General features: G+C 45.6%; 1 protein-coding gene across 10 annotated transcripts; it reads right to left on the bottom strand.

Moving 5' to 3' along the window:
• Positions 1-4,224: 4,224 nt before the first annotated feature.
• On the bottom strand, positions 4,225-16,013 carry Ythdf (YTH domain-containing family protein). 10 transcript variants are annotated; one of them, XM_070535946.1, is made up of 6 exons: positions 15,388-15,447; positions 14,317-14,375; positions 10,460-11,857; positions 7,304-7,368; positions 7,154-7,215; positions 4,225-6,074 (listed from the first exon to the last, which is right to left on the bottom strand). In XM_070535946.1, exons 3-6 carry the CDS (start codon positions 11,832-11,834, stop codon positions 6,071-6,073), a joined length of 1,506 nt encoding a protein of 501 aa, XP_070392047.1. In that variant the 5' UTR covers positions 11,835-11,857; positions 14,317-14,375; positions 15,388-15,447; the 3' UTR covers positions 4,225-6,070. The 10 variants fall into 10 exon arrangements, with proteins under 10 accessions (XP_070392047.1, XP_070392045.1, XP_070392044.1 ...); XM_070535944.1 differs by lacking the exons at positions 14,317-14,375; positions 15,388-15,447 and adding an exon at positions 15,572-16,013 and having other exon boundaries at positions 10,460-11,854; XM_070535943.1 differs by lacking the exons at positions 14,317-14,375; positions 15,388-15,447 and adding an exon at positions 15,572-16,012.
• Between the last annotated feature and the right edge of the window lie 297 nt (positions 16,014-16,310).

Raw genomic sequence — 16,310 nt, 5'->3', positions numbered from 1 at the left:
TTAGGGGACTGTCACGTGCTGCGTCGCATCGTGTCGCCTCCATGTAGTGTTACAACTGAGGTGGTATAAAAAAAACTACTCTAAAGGGGCCCAGAACCACCATTCAGGCAGAACTGCCAATTTTTTTTTTATGCGATTAGCATTCTTTGGAAACTTCACCCAGTTTGCAGTATGTCTATCTGCATGTATATTTGTCTTGAGCTGATCATTTTCCACCTGCTGTGCTGGGGGAACCAGGTTCAAAACCAATCGTCGGACCAATCAACCCGTCACTAGACAAGTAACAAACCTCTATGACAACTTGGACCTGCAGGCAGCAGTGGGCGCTAGAAGAGGAAAACGAGTGTCACCATTAATGCAATTAGCATTACACATCATCACATTAATCTGCTGCGCCCCAGAACTAATCTACGAAATTCTGCTTAGCTGTACTAAGTGTAGATTGGCTAAACTGGCCGCGAGCAGCAGCAGGAGCTCGAAGATAAAATTTCGACTCTGTCTGGCCACGACACACCTCGTATATGACGCACTTCAGCAGTGGCAATTCAGTGTGTCACTTTATTGCTTCAATAGTAATCACATTAACGTCAACCTTCATCGTGAAATGGGAAGTGCCAGAATGTTTGAAACATGTTTCAATATAAAGCTAGAGGTGTGCAACTATTCAAATATTTTACTAACGAATTGAATAGTATTCTAATTAGTTTGGTCTTAAAATCGAATAGTCTCTATTCATAAATTCAAATATTTTTGAATATTTTTCAAATATTTCGAAACATCAACTGTGCCCAAATAAGCATAGAATTGGAGCAAATGCATGGTAAATTTTCACCCCCACGAGTATAGACGTAAAACATGAGAACTTATCCAGCGGAGCAGGCTACGCCATATTTAGGTAGCCATACTTTACAGCTGTACAGCGATCATTCACACTAAGAGCCTTGTGCATGTGAAGACGCTACTCATTTGCTTCGAATGTTCTATCTGTGCTTTTAATGACAGCTTGACAACGTGATATGCTTGCGAACTTTAAGAATACTGGCATGTGAACATTGTTTTACATTAACTTTGATAGCGGCTGTTCATTATTAGAAAATTATTCAAAAGGTATTTGATATTTGATTCAATTCACTTATGCACTATTTGAGTCGTAATCAATTCGGTCTCAAAAATCATTATTTGCACACCCCTATATATAAACTGACGACAGTCAACGTTAGTGCGATTAGCCTTAAAGCAATGTGTATTGACATACGGCATTGCCACTGCCAAAAGGTACACGTGTGTGAAGTGTGTACTGTAACCAGGCTCCCCTCTTGCGCTTCCCGCCACCTCTGCTTCAGGGGCACAGCAGCAGTTGTCTGTAAATAAAAACTACTTTAAAGGGGCCCAGAACCACCATTCAAGCATATATATATATATATATATATTTACTATCCAACCAGCCCAACCTTTTCATGGCATTTTCTGCCAGCAGAAAGCCTGTCAACAAGGGGTTTAACTTAGCCCAAAAACAAGCGCATATTTCCATGCTAAACCAACATATAGGCAAATCAGTGCACCACACAAATAAAAGTAAGCAAGAGACTCAAGGAAAATGACAAAACACTCCGTTTTAAACTGTCCAGCTGGTGTGTTGATGCATCTTCAAGGTTACATGTACAGCAAAATACAAAAAGATGAGACTTTCTGCAGCCGTATACTTGGCACCTTTGCCTAGGATTCATGGTGCTATGTACAAATGTATGGTACATTAGCAATGACAGCATTCCAGTACGAATGGTGCAATTCAGGCAAGGTACACGAGGTATGTGGTGGCATATCTGCATCCTACCTCTACAATTATCACATTTGACTAAAACACGATTGATCTACCTGCCATCCTTACAGCATCATAATGAATATACACATTTTTTTTTTTTTTTTGCTGCACTCACAGCTAATGTTGAATGCTTATGCCCATTAATTCTTGTTTGTTTGAGAACATCAATGGTGGACATGTCACCCTACAAACCGCTGACTTTGCTTGTATTACCCAGAGAACACCTGCAATTTTTTGTTGTCCCTCAGCTCATGGCTCAGACTATGGCGGATTGGCCACGATTGAGATGTCATTAGAATGCATTTAGTACGAACTAAAATACCAGATTATTGGGGGATGATTGCAAGGAATGAAAAATCAAGTGCTAAAGAACATCATCATGAAATAATTTGAAGTTCAACAGCTTAGCAAGCAATCATGTGACTTGAAGTACTTATACGTGGAAACTTTTCAGCGAGACTTCTCGCGCAACTTTTTCGAAACACATTTTCACGAGTCGACTTCTTCACTTTTTCAGCTTTTAAGAGATCATCACTGGTGAACTTCCGTTGACCTTGTTTCATCGTGGATCGGCACCTACATCAGTCACGACATGCCTTTGCCGGTTCATTTTGACCTTTCTTCTTGTTATAAAAGTGGCACATCACTCACTAACATACCGTCAATGTGCATAACTTTGCACTGTCAACAGAGTGTGCCAGACAGCTTTACTTGCTTGAACTAGATTTTACTAGGGCACCTGTTGCTGTCACAATTAAGCAAGAGTTCAAACCGTGCAAATTAGGGAGAAGTTCGCAAACTGAACCACCGACATTGCCAAGTGATCTTACAGCAACAGCCAATGTGCTACAAGTTTGCGTTCTTCGAAGCATGGTTAACACTGCAAGAATGAGCATATGAAATTGCTGCAATGACACGCGACCTCACTTTTAACCCTTTTAGCATTAGTGATGTGATGGTACATTTCCATATTCTTATCCTGCCATGCCAGTGGCACACCCTTCGCCAGCTGCCACCAGACGTGCCGGCAACATCAGCCTTTAGCTGCCCCTTTACAATTTATGCCCCTTGGATACCACGAGTGCATTTTTCATTAACCACATATTTTTCCCTTCTGCTTAAGTAAAAATAAACCATTGTGTTAATTTTGTCAGAGAAAGACGCAAGAAAAAACTAATTAGAGGGTTGTTAATTACCCTTTTACTATAACAAAAAGGGCACTTCCCTAAAAGGGGAGGCTTGGTAATGTAGACGTAAAAACGAAACGTCGGTGGTACTGCCACCGTGAGGTTCTGGCACCACAGCATCTGCTTGGGCCTAGTTAAATTATCGGTAAAGAACCATGTTGTATATAAAAGCGCAAAATTTAGAATTTAGCAAGTTTTAATAACTTGTACTGAGCAACGACTCAAACACTAAATTCTTTGAAATCCATGCCGACACACTGACATACCGTCGAGCAGGTTTCGGCGTAAAATTTAACTTTGCCCTTTATTTTCTCTTCAACTAACCTACCTGTTACTGCACAATTATAATCGAGTTTCCTTTAGTGTTCCTTTAATGTGAAATATTGGCAAACTACTCGGCGGCAACTGCACAACCTGCACAGAGTTAAGTGGTTCCTAACTTTGAATACCACTGCATACCAGAGTTATTTCATAGCATAGTAAGCAAGTTACTAAATCTGCACAATGCTGTGAAAGTTTGCCCATGGAGCGCTTGCACATCAATGCCCGCTCATCAATAACGTTTCTTACATAAATAGCATCTTTTGCGCTCACACGTGTCCTGAAGTCAATTACAAAAAAGCATGCGGTCAGTGACTTGCATATATGCCACGCTGTTAACCAATGCCCCGATTCTTCTATTTTTCTGCAACGTGCCTTACCTTTCACAACACTGCGCAGTTTTCGCTCGACTCGTCATTGCTGGGCGACGAGCACTACCGACAGTGCCATTCAGAAATACAGCTAGCAATGATGCACTGAATCAACATGTAAGGAATCTGAGTCTGCAACATTATAGTGCAGCAGCCTATCCTTCCTGTTCTTGTAGTTGGTTATAAATGACGTCTACAAAGTACAGGTGATGACCTCGCTGCTCTGTTATGACAGTAACCATTAGCCTGAGTGATAGACCACCAATAAGTGCAAACAATGTTTGCAAAGGTGCGTGACAGCCCTATGTTGGCAACATCACAGCAACCGCACACAGCGGAGCGACTGAAATGCGTTCACTGATGTGGATAGTATCCCAGCAGCTTGGAGGAGAAGCACCTCCACGGGCATGCAGCAGGGTTGATCACAAAGCAGTCGCAGAGGCATGCGTTGGCGACTGCTCACCACACATTTGCGAGGAGGCAAAGCATCACCAAACTGCCAGCATGAGTTACGCATACTTCCTTTTCTTCGGTGTATTTCATTGTGCTCAGTGTTTATTGGCGAAGTTAACAACAACAAAAGGATGCCATAGACCTCACACAAGTAACGAGCGCAGCAGCTTCCTGCAAGTATACCACACCTCCCATTTCCCAATCGGTCTGAAATGCAATTTCACATTATTTTTCTTTAATTCTTGCAATGGAGTGCTCCAGCGGGCATCCTTCAAACAGCTACAGAATGCACTATAATTGTATTCCAAGAAAAAAAAAAGCAGGTCCACACAATCATCTGCACTGTCAATGCCTTTTCTCTTTGTTTTAGTAACTCACAATTGCCAAAGGTGGGCCACAATATATGTATATACTGCTAAGCATTTCAATGCAAAAATCCATCAGCCTCCCTAGAAAGAGAGAAAGAGAAAAAAAAAATACATGCAGGTATGCATTTCTAGTGGCATCCACATTGCCCTCAAAGTCAATCAAGTCCAACAATTGGGTTCAGTTTTACCTGACCAAGAAAAAAAAAAGTAAACAAATTAGAAGTTCAGTCCAGAAATAGATACAACTAGTCACTTGACGAACCATCTTTCAACCCCCCGACCCACGAAGCAGCAGCACAAGTCCTTGAAGCAAGTCCACGCTGTCCGAGCACGCACAGGCCACATACATTCCGAAACACTGCGCGTTTGCTGTCTCGCGGCGGTGCGTCCAGTCTGTCGTTGGTCATCAAGTCCAGTGTTTTGAGTCCATTGTTTTCTGCATTTTTTTCTTTTACAAGTCCTAGGAGTCCCGAATTCTGACAAGTCAAAACAAACACAAAGAAGTCCATCCAATGGTGCCAGTTCAGGTTCTTTTTTTTTTTTTTTAAGTCTCTTCCTTTCGGTAAACCCGCTGACTGATAACAATTTGTGGTCACTAGCATTTTCCCACAAAACAACAAGGGGAGGTCCGGGAGGCTGTGCAAAGTTCGTCCACTGGCCTCCAATCCTACGAACAAGGAAACAAATGACACAAGAAAAGCAGGAAGGAAAAAAAAAAATAACCTAGAGGTCCATGTGTGTCCCACCACCTTTTTTTTTTGTTACCGCTTTGCCCACTGTTACCACTTTTTTTCTTTTTCTTTTTTTTGCTTTGCGCTGCATTAACAACCACATGAGAAGAGTTTGAGAACCAGTGAGGTAGAGAAAGAGAGAGAAACAGATGGGGGACCAAAATCCATGCGCACAAGCCAGATGAGAGATAGAAAGAGAGCAAGAATACATTGGCAAGCGGCAAGAGGGGATTAAAAGCTCAGGGGACAGGCAGGAGAAACCACCATGCCAAGCCTTCGAAAACTTGGTGGTGGCAAATAAACCTAGAAAACCAGTGGTAAGAAGCTCCAGTATGCTACACATCCATCTCCGGCAACTCAGCCCAACATTACCGAATGTGCCAAGAAGCACCTCCCTTATCCTCTTTTAACTTTGGCAGGAAACCGTGACAGCAGTACTTCCCGCCCCACCCCGAAAAAAAGTTATCCACTGTCGGTTAGCAGCTGTGCAGCACGGAAATGAGAAAAAGAGGGCAATGGGAAGGATAAGCACTTTGTGGGGTTTACAGGAGAAAACTAGAGAGGCCCGTGGTCCTTGCCTCAGCGGAGGGCACACATCACGCGAGGTGCACGCGCACACAAATTGCACACGCACACACACAGCAGAACCACAAAGAATGGGGCACGCTGTCACCGCTGACGTCGAAAGCCTCGGCGCACAGGGAGTGTCACGGTGGCGCTTTCCAGTCGTTGACGAAGGGGGTTTCTGTGGCAACGGGAGTCTTGCAGTCGGGGAGGGGGAAATAACACCGCCGAAGGCCTTGCACCACACGCCACTTCACCTGTGAGAGGCAACGCAAAGTGCACGTTTCAACAGTGCAATGCTGTAGCCACTACTACTACTAGTCAAAGGCAAAACGGACGCCGTCTAATCCCGACCTGATGAGTTTTCGCCAAACTCTTTATTTAATTATACTACTGTTCTTGAAACATGCTAAAGATGCCAGATGTTTAGAATCTATAGAAGCAAAGTGGCGACGGGGAGGTCATACATTTCACGACCTACTCAGCCCTTACACAACAGCACTCAGGCCATGCTGTTTCCAAGAAGCAGAGCCTCTGGCATGAAAAGAAAATTCGTGGCATGGTCAAGTCAACACTAACCTTAACATGAGATCACACCTGGTAGCGTTTGTTAGACATTAGAGGGAAAATAAACGCAACACGAACACTCGAAGAACTCTTTACTGCTCACATTTCAAAATTTCTCCGGGTGACTTGACCTAGCCTGCCGCAATATCATTAGGCCTAAATTGCTTCATAGTGACAAGGCTGCGTAAGTCTGTCTGCATAGCATGCTGGCCAGCTCATAGCTCAGGGGAGTATTCTGCAAGTGTCCACCTAGTAGATATGTTTCACTTCGTCTCCTGCTGGAATTCTGATTGGCTGGTCTGGGGTATGCATCACAAGGAGACAGGCATCCCTAGCCAATCAGTCGAAATTGACATCACCACTAGGTGGACACTTACAGAATAGCCCCCCAGCTTTATGGAACATTTATCCAGAACTATCTCATTTCTTAGTACTGTCACTATCTGGAAGTGGGCTAAGTCAAAGAGAAGTTGTGCACCAGCCAAGGCTCAAGGCATTTTACTCTGAACGGCTTGAGGGGGACATGTCAACTTTCTTCCCTCATTGGTGTAGTTGACTGCTATGTCATTGCTGGAAAATCATTGCAGAATGGGTAGAACAATACAGCTAGTGCAGATACCATTTGTTTTTGTCTTATTTTGCTTCAGCCATTCAACAATCTGCCTACTTGTCTTCTGCTGATGCATCTTTTGCATGTGCCTACCCACACCACAACAGACACAAAGGAAAAAAAAAAAACGAAGTGGGAAGAGGAGGTTAAGTCACTCACCACGCCTGCTGGTGGTGGTACCTCGACTGCATGTGGTGGTTGCTTGTTGGCATGGGCATCTGCTGTAACACACAGGGAACACATTAAACAACCGTGAACACAATGTAATGCACATGCAGCATGCTCAGAAGGCAAGTAGTGCCGTCCTACCTTGTTTTCCTTCATTACTTCTGCAGCTTTTAAGTGGTCAAGATTGGGTAGCAATCCTGGCTCTGCTGCAAGGGTAAGTCAGTCATTAACACTTTCAGCAACTTGAAAGAAGCAATTTATGCACTAGCCGTAGAGCTAAACCCTCAAAAGCACTTGCGCAATGATACCGCACAAGATTATGGGCTTGCCACTAACTAGGACTTCAATTAACTGAGCGGGCAGCAACGAGCCCTACGGAGTTTCAAGAGGCTGCTATATGCACCCCAACTGGCACAATATGCTTGTGCTCAGTGCTTCACCGCTTTAGGCTTACCACAAAGTGTACGTGTAAGAACTTGCTTCATCTGTCCTGTATACAATCCACTGCATACAACAGAGCCTCACAACTGCTTCTATTTACACATGCAAAGCAAGAAGTGCACACCAAACAATGCTTGCAGCTTGGCATTTGCAATCGATCCCAAGTGTAATAAAATGAGGCTAACTTTTAACGCTATACATAGCCCATACTTACCAGGTATTAAAGGGTCCCTGAAACATTTTTGGTCACACACCTAAACACACAGGGTCTCTCTCAAGGAATGATTTCTTACAAGAATTTTGTGTCAGCACGCTATAACGTAGGTACGAGTGATTAAGCATTGCCCTCCCCTGAAGCTGTGGCACTTCCCCTAAACTTTTACACCTTGCTGCCATCGCTATGTCCCGCCTCCTTCAAGTGGTGATGCAAGTGTTGTTTACTTCCGGTTGATTTGAACCAAGTGTGTTCCCACATCTCTCTTCTATGCAGCTCTTCTTGCTAAGCCTAAACAACACGAAACAAAATTTAAAGACGAAATGTGCACAGTGGATGGAGACGCAACAGCACTACACACACACAGTTTGCTGGCTTTCTTTTTTTTATGCTACATGAAGCAAAAAGAGAGATGCTGCAGCGGGCTTTATGTGCGATGAGAAACTATAAAGTATCTGTTTCTGGTATTACTTCTGTTGAAAATATCTAATACATACATTTACGACTGTCTCTCTACGACACTCGTACAATTTCCTTGTAGCAGTCAGCGGCAAAAGAACACTCCCGCTGACTCTTGAATGTGGTAAAATGGGCTATTTATGTTTTCTCTACTCTAGAAGCTTAACAGAGGAACAAATAAACCCAAAAATGTCCATCCACTGGGAAACCAACCTACACTTCCTGCAAGGGAGACAGTACTACTACACCAGTCTGACTAAGATGGCAGCTTTTTGATTGATGCTATGACACACTGTGAAGCACATTCAATTTCCTTTGCAATGCTTTTTCTTTTCCCAGACCTCAACTTACCAAGTTATTTTTCTGTTATCATTCTGGGCAAATTACATACAAAACTTGGCTCTCTGGCAGATGTTGAACCTGCGGTTATGGCTGAAAGCGCCTTTTTAACACTGCGCGTGACCAGTGTGCCAAGGAGGTTCGTGTTCACAATGACATGCAGCACTCGCTTCTTCTACAGCGTGTAGTCGCTGCAGTTTATTCCCTGCACACCTGCAGCGCAAGACGAGTGTAATACAGCACTGGTACCATTCATGTTCCTGCTGCCAAAAAGAGAGATCGCTGCACCTATTTTTATGCAACTACTCGTCTCATTGGCAGCCCTATCGCCAGGAGCTGCAGCAGCAGATATGCATTCCCAGGCGGAAGTGGGCTATTGGTTTGAAGAAATGCCTAGATTTATTACATTTGTGTAATTATCTTTAAGGGTACACAAATTACTATGCATACGTACAGTGTGAAAAATAAGCTTAATGCAGCAGCATGCTTTAAGCATTCATAATGATGCAACGTGGGTAGCCAATCGGATAGCTCACCCAACTGACATTACGCGCGCCAGCTACATAGCAAGTGATGGGGCAGCTGAGAACTCGGGAAAGCAGCTCAGCTGCGATCCGTAGTGATGCACATTTTTAAAACCTTATAATAAATTACATGCCTTACACGAAGCACTTATATGTGTCACTTAATGTTCAGGAGGACTAAGCCTAACAACCCAGTGTGTATAAAATTGTCAAAATCATTTCAGGTCCCTTTAAGCATTAGTAATACACGTTATAACAGGCATTAAGCGTTATACCAGTTATCAAGAGGCAGTAAGCATTGAGGTGATGATAGTCCAGGATCAGCAAACAAATGATATTCCAACAAGAACAGACACATCAATTATCCACCACACACTAATTGCCAGTGACAAGAAATTCATGTTCTTAAATAACAGCTTAATATCAAGCAAGCTTTCCATTAGTAACAAACAGCTTCAGCCCAATTAGTGTTGACATTGTAAGTGCCAACCTACCACAACTACCAAAACAGGAAGTCAATAATATTTTCCATTTGACATCCTAGCACACAAGGCCCAGTCAAGGAATCAAACCATCCATTCTGCATCGAAGAAAGCAATTACTTGAATACATAAATTTCCTTCTGGAAGCTAAAAACCTAATAGAAGCACAATTCACCGAAAGAAAAAAAAGAAAAGCAAATAGTTTTAAGGCAGCTTGTTGCCCTTTGAGAATATATTACCCAAAAGCCATTATGTCAACTGCATCATTGCACTTGCATCTGCAAGCAGCCCTGCCACAAAAGTGAAGCCAGGAGAAGGAACAGCATTAAACTTGGAGATTCTACACAAGGCTTGGATTGCGTAGGCAGCTTGAAAGGTTGTAACATTCCATGTGCCTCTGCTAGCTGTTTTCAGATTCAACCCAAATAAGGGGATAGTGGAACAAGATGTTTTAGACATTTGATAGCAAGTAGCAGAATATAACTAGTTTTTTAACAACCAATCCTTTCATCCAGTCTTGGACAGCACTGCAAAATGAATTCACATAACAGGCCTACCCAGCAGCAATGATCTAAACTAACGCTCCAGGAAGATTATGTTGACATTTACTTTAGCTCAAACAGGGCGAAACATAATGAATAGAACAAAAAGAGGAAGAACATACTTTTTTAAGTGTGAGGACAAAGGGACAAAACATTTTTTTCATAAGCAAGGAGGGGGCAAGAATTGTTTAGAGCGACAATAAGCATAAAGCCTTCCTATCTGCAAGCACACTGCGCACTGCCCTGAGCAGGAAAAAACTGCACATCAAGTACGGTGGCAAAAGGTGGGGTCAGACCTGGTCCACCTGCAGGAACCGAGGGAAACTCTCGCTGTTCGTCCTCTTCCTGACGCTTTTCGTAATGGAGGAAATCATCAAAGATGGACGTGGTGTGCCGAAAGCCGTGCAGTATTTTGAGCACCTGGCGGCCCTTTTCTGGAGGCACCTCCTGGGTGTCCCGCGAGTTGGTCACAGGCTTGTTCTCGTTGTTTTCAAGCCGTATGTGCCGAAGCTGAGAGTTGGGCACGTCCTTGACGTACACCCAGCGCACACGAAACTGCCCCTTCCACTTGTCCTGCGCCCATACTGACGAAGAGGCCGTGTAGTCCACAGGCGACACCATCTCGGCCATGCCACAAAAGTGGCCTGACCCATTGACGCTAAAGAAGAGCAGCACAGGGCCTTGCGCGTCGCGGTAAGCAGCATCCAGCCGCTTGTTACCATGCTCTGTTGAGCACCAGATGGAGTACTTGATGGATCGGTGGATATCATCCTCCGAGTAGCTCTTGATGATGAAGAAGCGCGCCCCTTTCGGCTCCAGATCAAAGTCCTTGGGGTTGTAGTTGTTCTCATGTCGCAGCTTTTCCAGCACAGGGTGCGTGTAGCTGTTCTCTGGAGGCGGCGGCGCCTGGCTCGCCCACGGCACAGCACTGCCCCGTGGCTTGGCACCATTCTTCCCCTCCCAAGTGCCAATGTCCATTGGGTGCTTGCTGGGCGCAGCTGCAGGCAGCAGGGGGCTCTTACTTTTCACTGCCTTTGGTTTGGCCGGCTGACTTGCTACGGAGGCCCACGACAACTTCTTGTCACTACCCCCCAGTTTTTTCGGGTCCTTGCCATACGGCTCCTTGGATCCAGCAAAGTCCTTGTCACCACCCAATGCCAAAGACCTCAAGCCCTGCTCAAGGTGCTTAAGCCCTCGGTCCATTCCCGTCTGGTCGTAGTCGCCACGATAGTACTCCTCGGGGTAACCCTTGCTTGCGGCCGCCGCCGCTGCCGCCGGCTGCCCAGAACTCGCTGCTGTTCCCCATGTCGAGTAGTCGCCACCACTGCCTGGGAAGAAGCCAAAGCCCTGGCCGTATCCCGCAAAGCTGTTCTGACTGAACATTCCAGCACCACCGTCAACATAATGCTGCGGTGGTTGTTCGCCACCCGCGCCCATCTGACCCCCATAGGAGCCGAAGAAACCAACAGGGTCACCACCATTGCTCCAAGCGCCATCACCAAGGCCCTGGTTCAAGTAAGGAAATGACATGGACGCATAGTAGCTGGGGATGTACGGCTCGCCCAGGTTCGATGTCGACAGGTGGGGCTGGTAAGTTGTCTGCTGCTGCGCAGCTGGCTGGGGCTGCTGGTTCTGGTTGCGCCATGAGTCAAACTCTTCATCCTTGACCATGTCCTTTGGGCCGTTGCTCACTGCTGCGACGACGAAAGCAGTAAAAAACAGTAAGTTAGATTTGTCATGTAGCAAATACTGCAGCAACAACCATTAACAGAAGGCTACATGCCTTAAGAAATGTTGAAAGGCAGTGTATTCATTAGAGAGTTTTAGTGTAGGGGACGCAAGGCGTTGGGGCCCCTAGCGCTTGGGTGCGTTTGCGTACGCAAGCAGAAACACGTTATAGGTTAGCGGCCCCAAACGCAAGCCGCAGTGAGGTCGCATGCGCTCGCAGCGCCATGAACGTCTGATCTTTGCTGCGTTATCATTCTTTAAAAAATGAAATCAAGCATATGAAGTAAAGCACATGAAACTATTCTTATTAAAAGCAGTTAATAGAGATGTTTACAGTGTCCGGTAATCGGGTAAACGCAGGCTGGGGCGTTGGGGCAGAGCCATGAACTAGAGCGTCCTGCATGGTGCTGCCACCTGGTGAGGCAAAGCTCAAACAGACAAAAACAGCTCATATTGCAGTAACCAAGTGTATTTTACTTTGCTGCGGGTATAAATTTTTGGCAGCAACATAATTACGCCAGTGCCGAAAATTTACACCAGCAGCGAAGTAGAATAGACTTGGTTACAGCAATATTAGCTGCTTTTGTCAGTTTGAGCTTTGCGCCGCCAGGTGGATGCACCATGCAGGACGCTCCCGTTTATAGCTCCGCCCCAACACCCCAACTGCGTTTATCCGAATACCAGACACGCTAAACCTCTCGAAAACATATAAAAACGACGTCTGTCGACACTTGGCGAAAGATTTATTAGATTATCTACCCGCTGCTCGTAAGTTCTCCTACACCGCAACAGTCACGCGGGTAACGTGACCACTTAGGGGCAGCGATGTTTTCGGCCGGCCAAACAACCCAAGGATGCAAGAAGACGTAGCGGTCTGCGCATGCACAGTACCGTCGCCCCTAGTTCTTGTGTACACAAGCCGCTTGCTTCCCCTATACTAAAACTCTCTATTATTGCTGTAATGCTTGACGAGCATCGTAGAAATACCGCTTAAAGGGACACTAAAGTCAAATAATAAGTTGACGTCGACTCTTTAAATATCATTTCAGAAACCTCGCAACGCCTGTTTTGCGCCAAGAAAGGATTTGGTTTACGAGAAAATAGCATCTGAAGGGTCCAAATTCAAATCTCCCACCACCAAACTGGGGGTGTGGTGACGTTGCATATGCCATCACCACCCTTTGCTGCCTTCAGTGAGTAAAATGGTGCCCGACAGACGGCGGCACCCAGCCAAGACAAAGTGGTGGATTTACCGCTGCAGCTGCTCTTTGGTCAAGAGGCGTAGACCCTTCGGGCATCCCGCGACATAATATGGAAGTTGAATTCACTGCTACTTGCAGTTTGTGTGAGTTTAAAGTCAGCAAAACCAGGGCAGTACTATGTGATAACCGAACTGCTGAAACGCGAAAGCGTGGGTGGCGCAGAGTCGAGCGAAAATGAAACCTTTCAACCGCCCGCATCATTGTTAAAAGCAAGTTAAATGGGTTCTTTTTTCTAAAAATGAAATAAACTGAATAAGTAGCATTTTATTTCGTCTTATTGCTTGAATGTCCCGGGGGAGTCTCGAATCGTGTTTTGAATTAACCTCACTTTCTCCATCATTAAGGCCTTGTTCGTGATAATATTGATGTCTGAAATTCTCAAGCACTAATCCCTCACTTTAGCTTGAATTATTATTTGCGTTTAGTGTCCCTTTAATTGGAGAAAAAATCTACCTTAATATTGGCAATAAAATACCTAATCTAATGGAGTAATGCTCCAAACGAAAAATAAATATTAAATTGTTTTATTGGTACACTACGCTTCTCAAATACCAAAAAATATCCATTTTACTGAGTACAGAGGCTTAAAGCAGAAAATATGACAAAATGAAAGGTGTTCAGCAACACTACTTTTTAACTTCCCGCACCAGCTACACGAGGAAGACGCAGCTTATGACAGTATTTGCTCAAGACAAGCTAAATGTTTCATTAAAAAAGCAAGAAATGATTTAATTACATTCAGCAAGAACCAAACACTCAAAAGTAGGAAGTTCAGAGAACTCGCACAGTGCAGATCTGTGAAAATACATTGAAACCTTTAACACATCAGATAGACAACACTAGCTTGCGCACTACATTCAATAGAGGTAGTTTTAGTCTTCACTTCCATTCTGTTGAACAGTGTTCTGCCAAATTAATGGGTCTAGAATTCTAAAACATTGCCTTAACAGTCCAATCTGCTGTAGCTTTGCACTTTAGTGTTCATTTAAGGAATACATATTCGAAACTACCAGCAGTGCATAGTAATCCTGTCATTCTTCATTCCATAGTACTGCACGTAAACTACCAGGCTTCAAATGCACCTTACTAGGCTACTGTGAAGAGTTCCACCTTTATGAGAGGCAGCACTTTTAGTCCCCCGGATACATGTCCAACTGTTTTACCTGTTGCAACCAGCAGTTCACACTGGCAGTGGCGATCATGGCTGAACGGGCATTTTCGTCTAAACAACAAATATTGCGATTGTCAGAGTTTACCACGGTAAGGATAGTACTAATGGCAGACATCTACCCCACATAGAACAAAGAGGTGCTTGCAGAAAACGAATTATACGAAAGCGCGAGTTATCAGGCATTAAAATTGTGGCACACTTAGCGCGTAAATCAAACACGAAACGACTAATCAACCAGTTCCGGGATACACATCGCCACGAGAAAGAGAAGCAGGGGCGGCCCGCACGGTGCAACATGCTGCGTCACTGTGCATTTCGCTTTCGTGCTTTCTATCACCAGAAGCGCGTTCTGCCGACCCACCGGGGATGCCTACGTTATCTTTACTTCGCAAGCGGCCCGGGCTCATGAAGCCGCGCTAGGTGCACGGCAACCCGACGTGCGGCGTTATCGCGCCTCGTCGGCGCCCAAAACGAAGCGCACCTAGGCTTTGGGGCAACGTCCGCGGTACCCGTTGCCAGGCTGTTGTCATAACGCTCCGGACGACCGGCACTCCTCGGCGCCGTGGTGCATCACATGTCGACGCCATCGCTGCTCCGCCCGCTCAGAACGCGGCAAACGGATGCGGGTGTGCCTTGCGCGGGCGGATCCGAGACTCTCTCGCGCGGCTGCGACGTCGACAACTATAGCCACGACTTCCCACGCGATTCACTCTCAATGACATAAAGCCAAGCTATCGACGTCTCCGGGACGCATTAGCGGACTGGGTCGCCTCGCAGCGAACAGCTGGTGGCCAAGGCGGCGCCCTGGCGCGCTATGTGCAACTGCAGGCGCAGGCGTCAAACGCGTCAGTCGCTTCGGGCGGCCCTAGCGAACCCTGCGACCCAACTGCGCCAGCGTGCCAACGGCGGTCGCCGTCCTCTGCTCGAGGCGCAACTGTTGCGAGCATACAAACGCGAAAAGGTCGCGGGGATCAACAGCAGTGAACAAAATCACACTAGAAAAAAAGCAAGCCGCGTTTTAGGCTTAGAACGTAGCACAACACTGCTTTCCACACTCGCACACGTGAGAGTCGAGAACCGCCGCAGGATTTGTCGAGGTTGGACGAGCTTTGGGCACCGTACGTACCCGTACACGGCTCACACCCGCTTGTTTTCAGGAAGCACCTCTTGTTGCTGCGTGGGTAGCGCGAACTGCCCACCACACAACTAGGCGACTCGGCAACAGGCCGCCCAGCACGGATCCTCACCTGGATTTCCTTGGCTTTTCATGCGTTGCATCTCCAGGAATCGGCAAAACGTGAACGAAACCACGGAAAGAAAAAAAAACCGATCGTTCAACTGTCAGCACAACTGCTGTCCCAAAGTCTTCGCGTCCCGAACCCCCACAGAGCACTTCAGAAAAAACACGAACGTAGGGAGGCCATCTTGGATGTCGTTTGAACACAGCGAGACATCACACAATCCACCGTTGGCCGTTTTGCTTCCCTTTAGAAGACTCGTTAGCGGTGTGGTCAGCTTCTATTTGACGTGTCGTATCTTTCCGATGATTTTTTCCCGCACTGATCTGCGTATGCAGTCCGCGGAGAGGCTACAATTCTCTTAAAACCACCACATATGAAACACAGGAACAATGGCGGCTCCTCATGTGCCCGACTCCCGCCTGAGATAGTCACGTGAATACGAACGTCACTGCGTGATGCTCTCAGCGATGATGCCTTTAGCATCCGTGCCACATTTCGTTTCTAGACTGTTCGCTTTTGTAAGCTCAAGAAATGGCACATACTGTAAAAGGCTAGGGCGATAGCAACAATAAAACAAGACCTTTCGTACGATGTAGCTTTTAGCGCCCTTTGATAACATGAGGAACAGCTTCCGTTCGATTATTTGAACGCATATTAGGCTCCGTTTACAAACTGCCTACCGTTGTATATAACAAGGAAACCTAATAATTTGCTTAGCACTTGTCTGTTGCTTGATCTCTTTCTT

The sequence above is a fragment of the Dermacentor albipictus genome, chromosome 3, assembly GCF_038994185.2.
Source record: "Dermacentor albipictus isolate Rhodes 1998 colony chromosome 3, USDA_Dalb.pri_finalv2, whole genome shotgun sequence".
NCBI classification, from domain to species: Eukaryota; Metazoa; Arthropoda; class Arachnida; order Ixodida; family Ixodidae; genus Dermacentor; species Dermacentor albipictus.
Note: the sequence above shows the minus strand (reverse complement) of the source record. Positions and strands in the feature narration are given on the sequence as shown.

Excerpts from the sequence above, each read along its gene's own strand:
- Ythdf (XM_070535938.1), bottom strand. The coding sequence starts at position 14,911 with ATGGCGTCGACATGTGATGCACCACGGCGCCGAGGAGTGCCGGTCGTC. Across the intron at positions 11,858-14,805 it reads GACGTTGCCCCAAAGCCTAG|CAGTGAGCAACGGCCCAAAG; the intron begins GTGCGCTTCGTT and ends TCGTCGTCGCAG. Across the intron at positions 7,369-10,459 it reads GGTTCCTGCAGGTGGACCAG|CAGAGCCAGGATTGCTACCC; the intron begins GTCTGACCCCAC and ends TTACCCTTGCAG.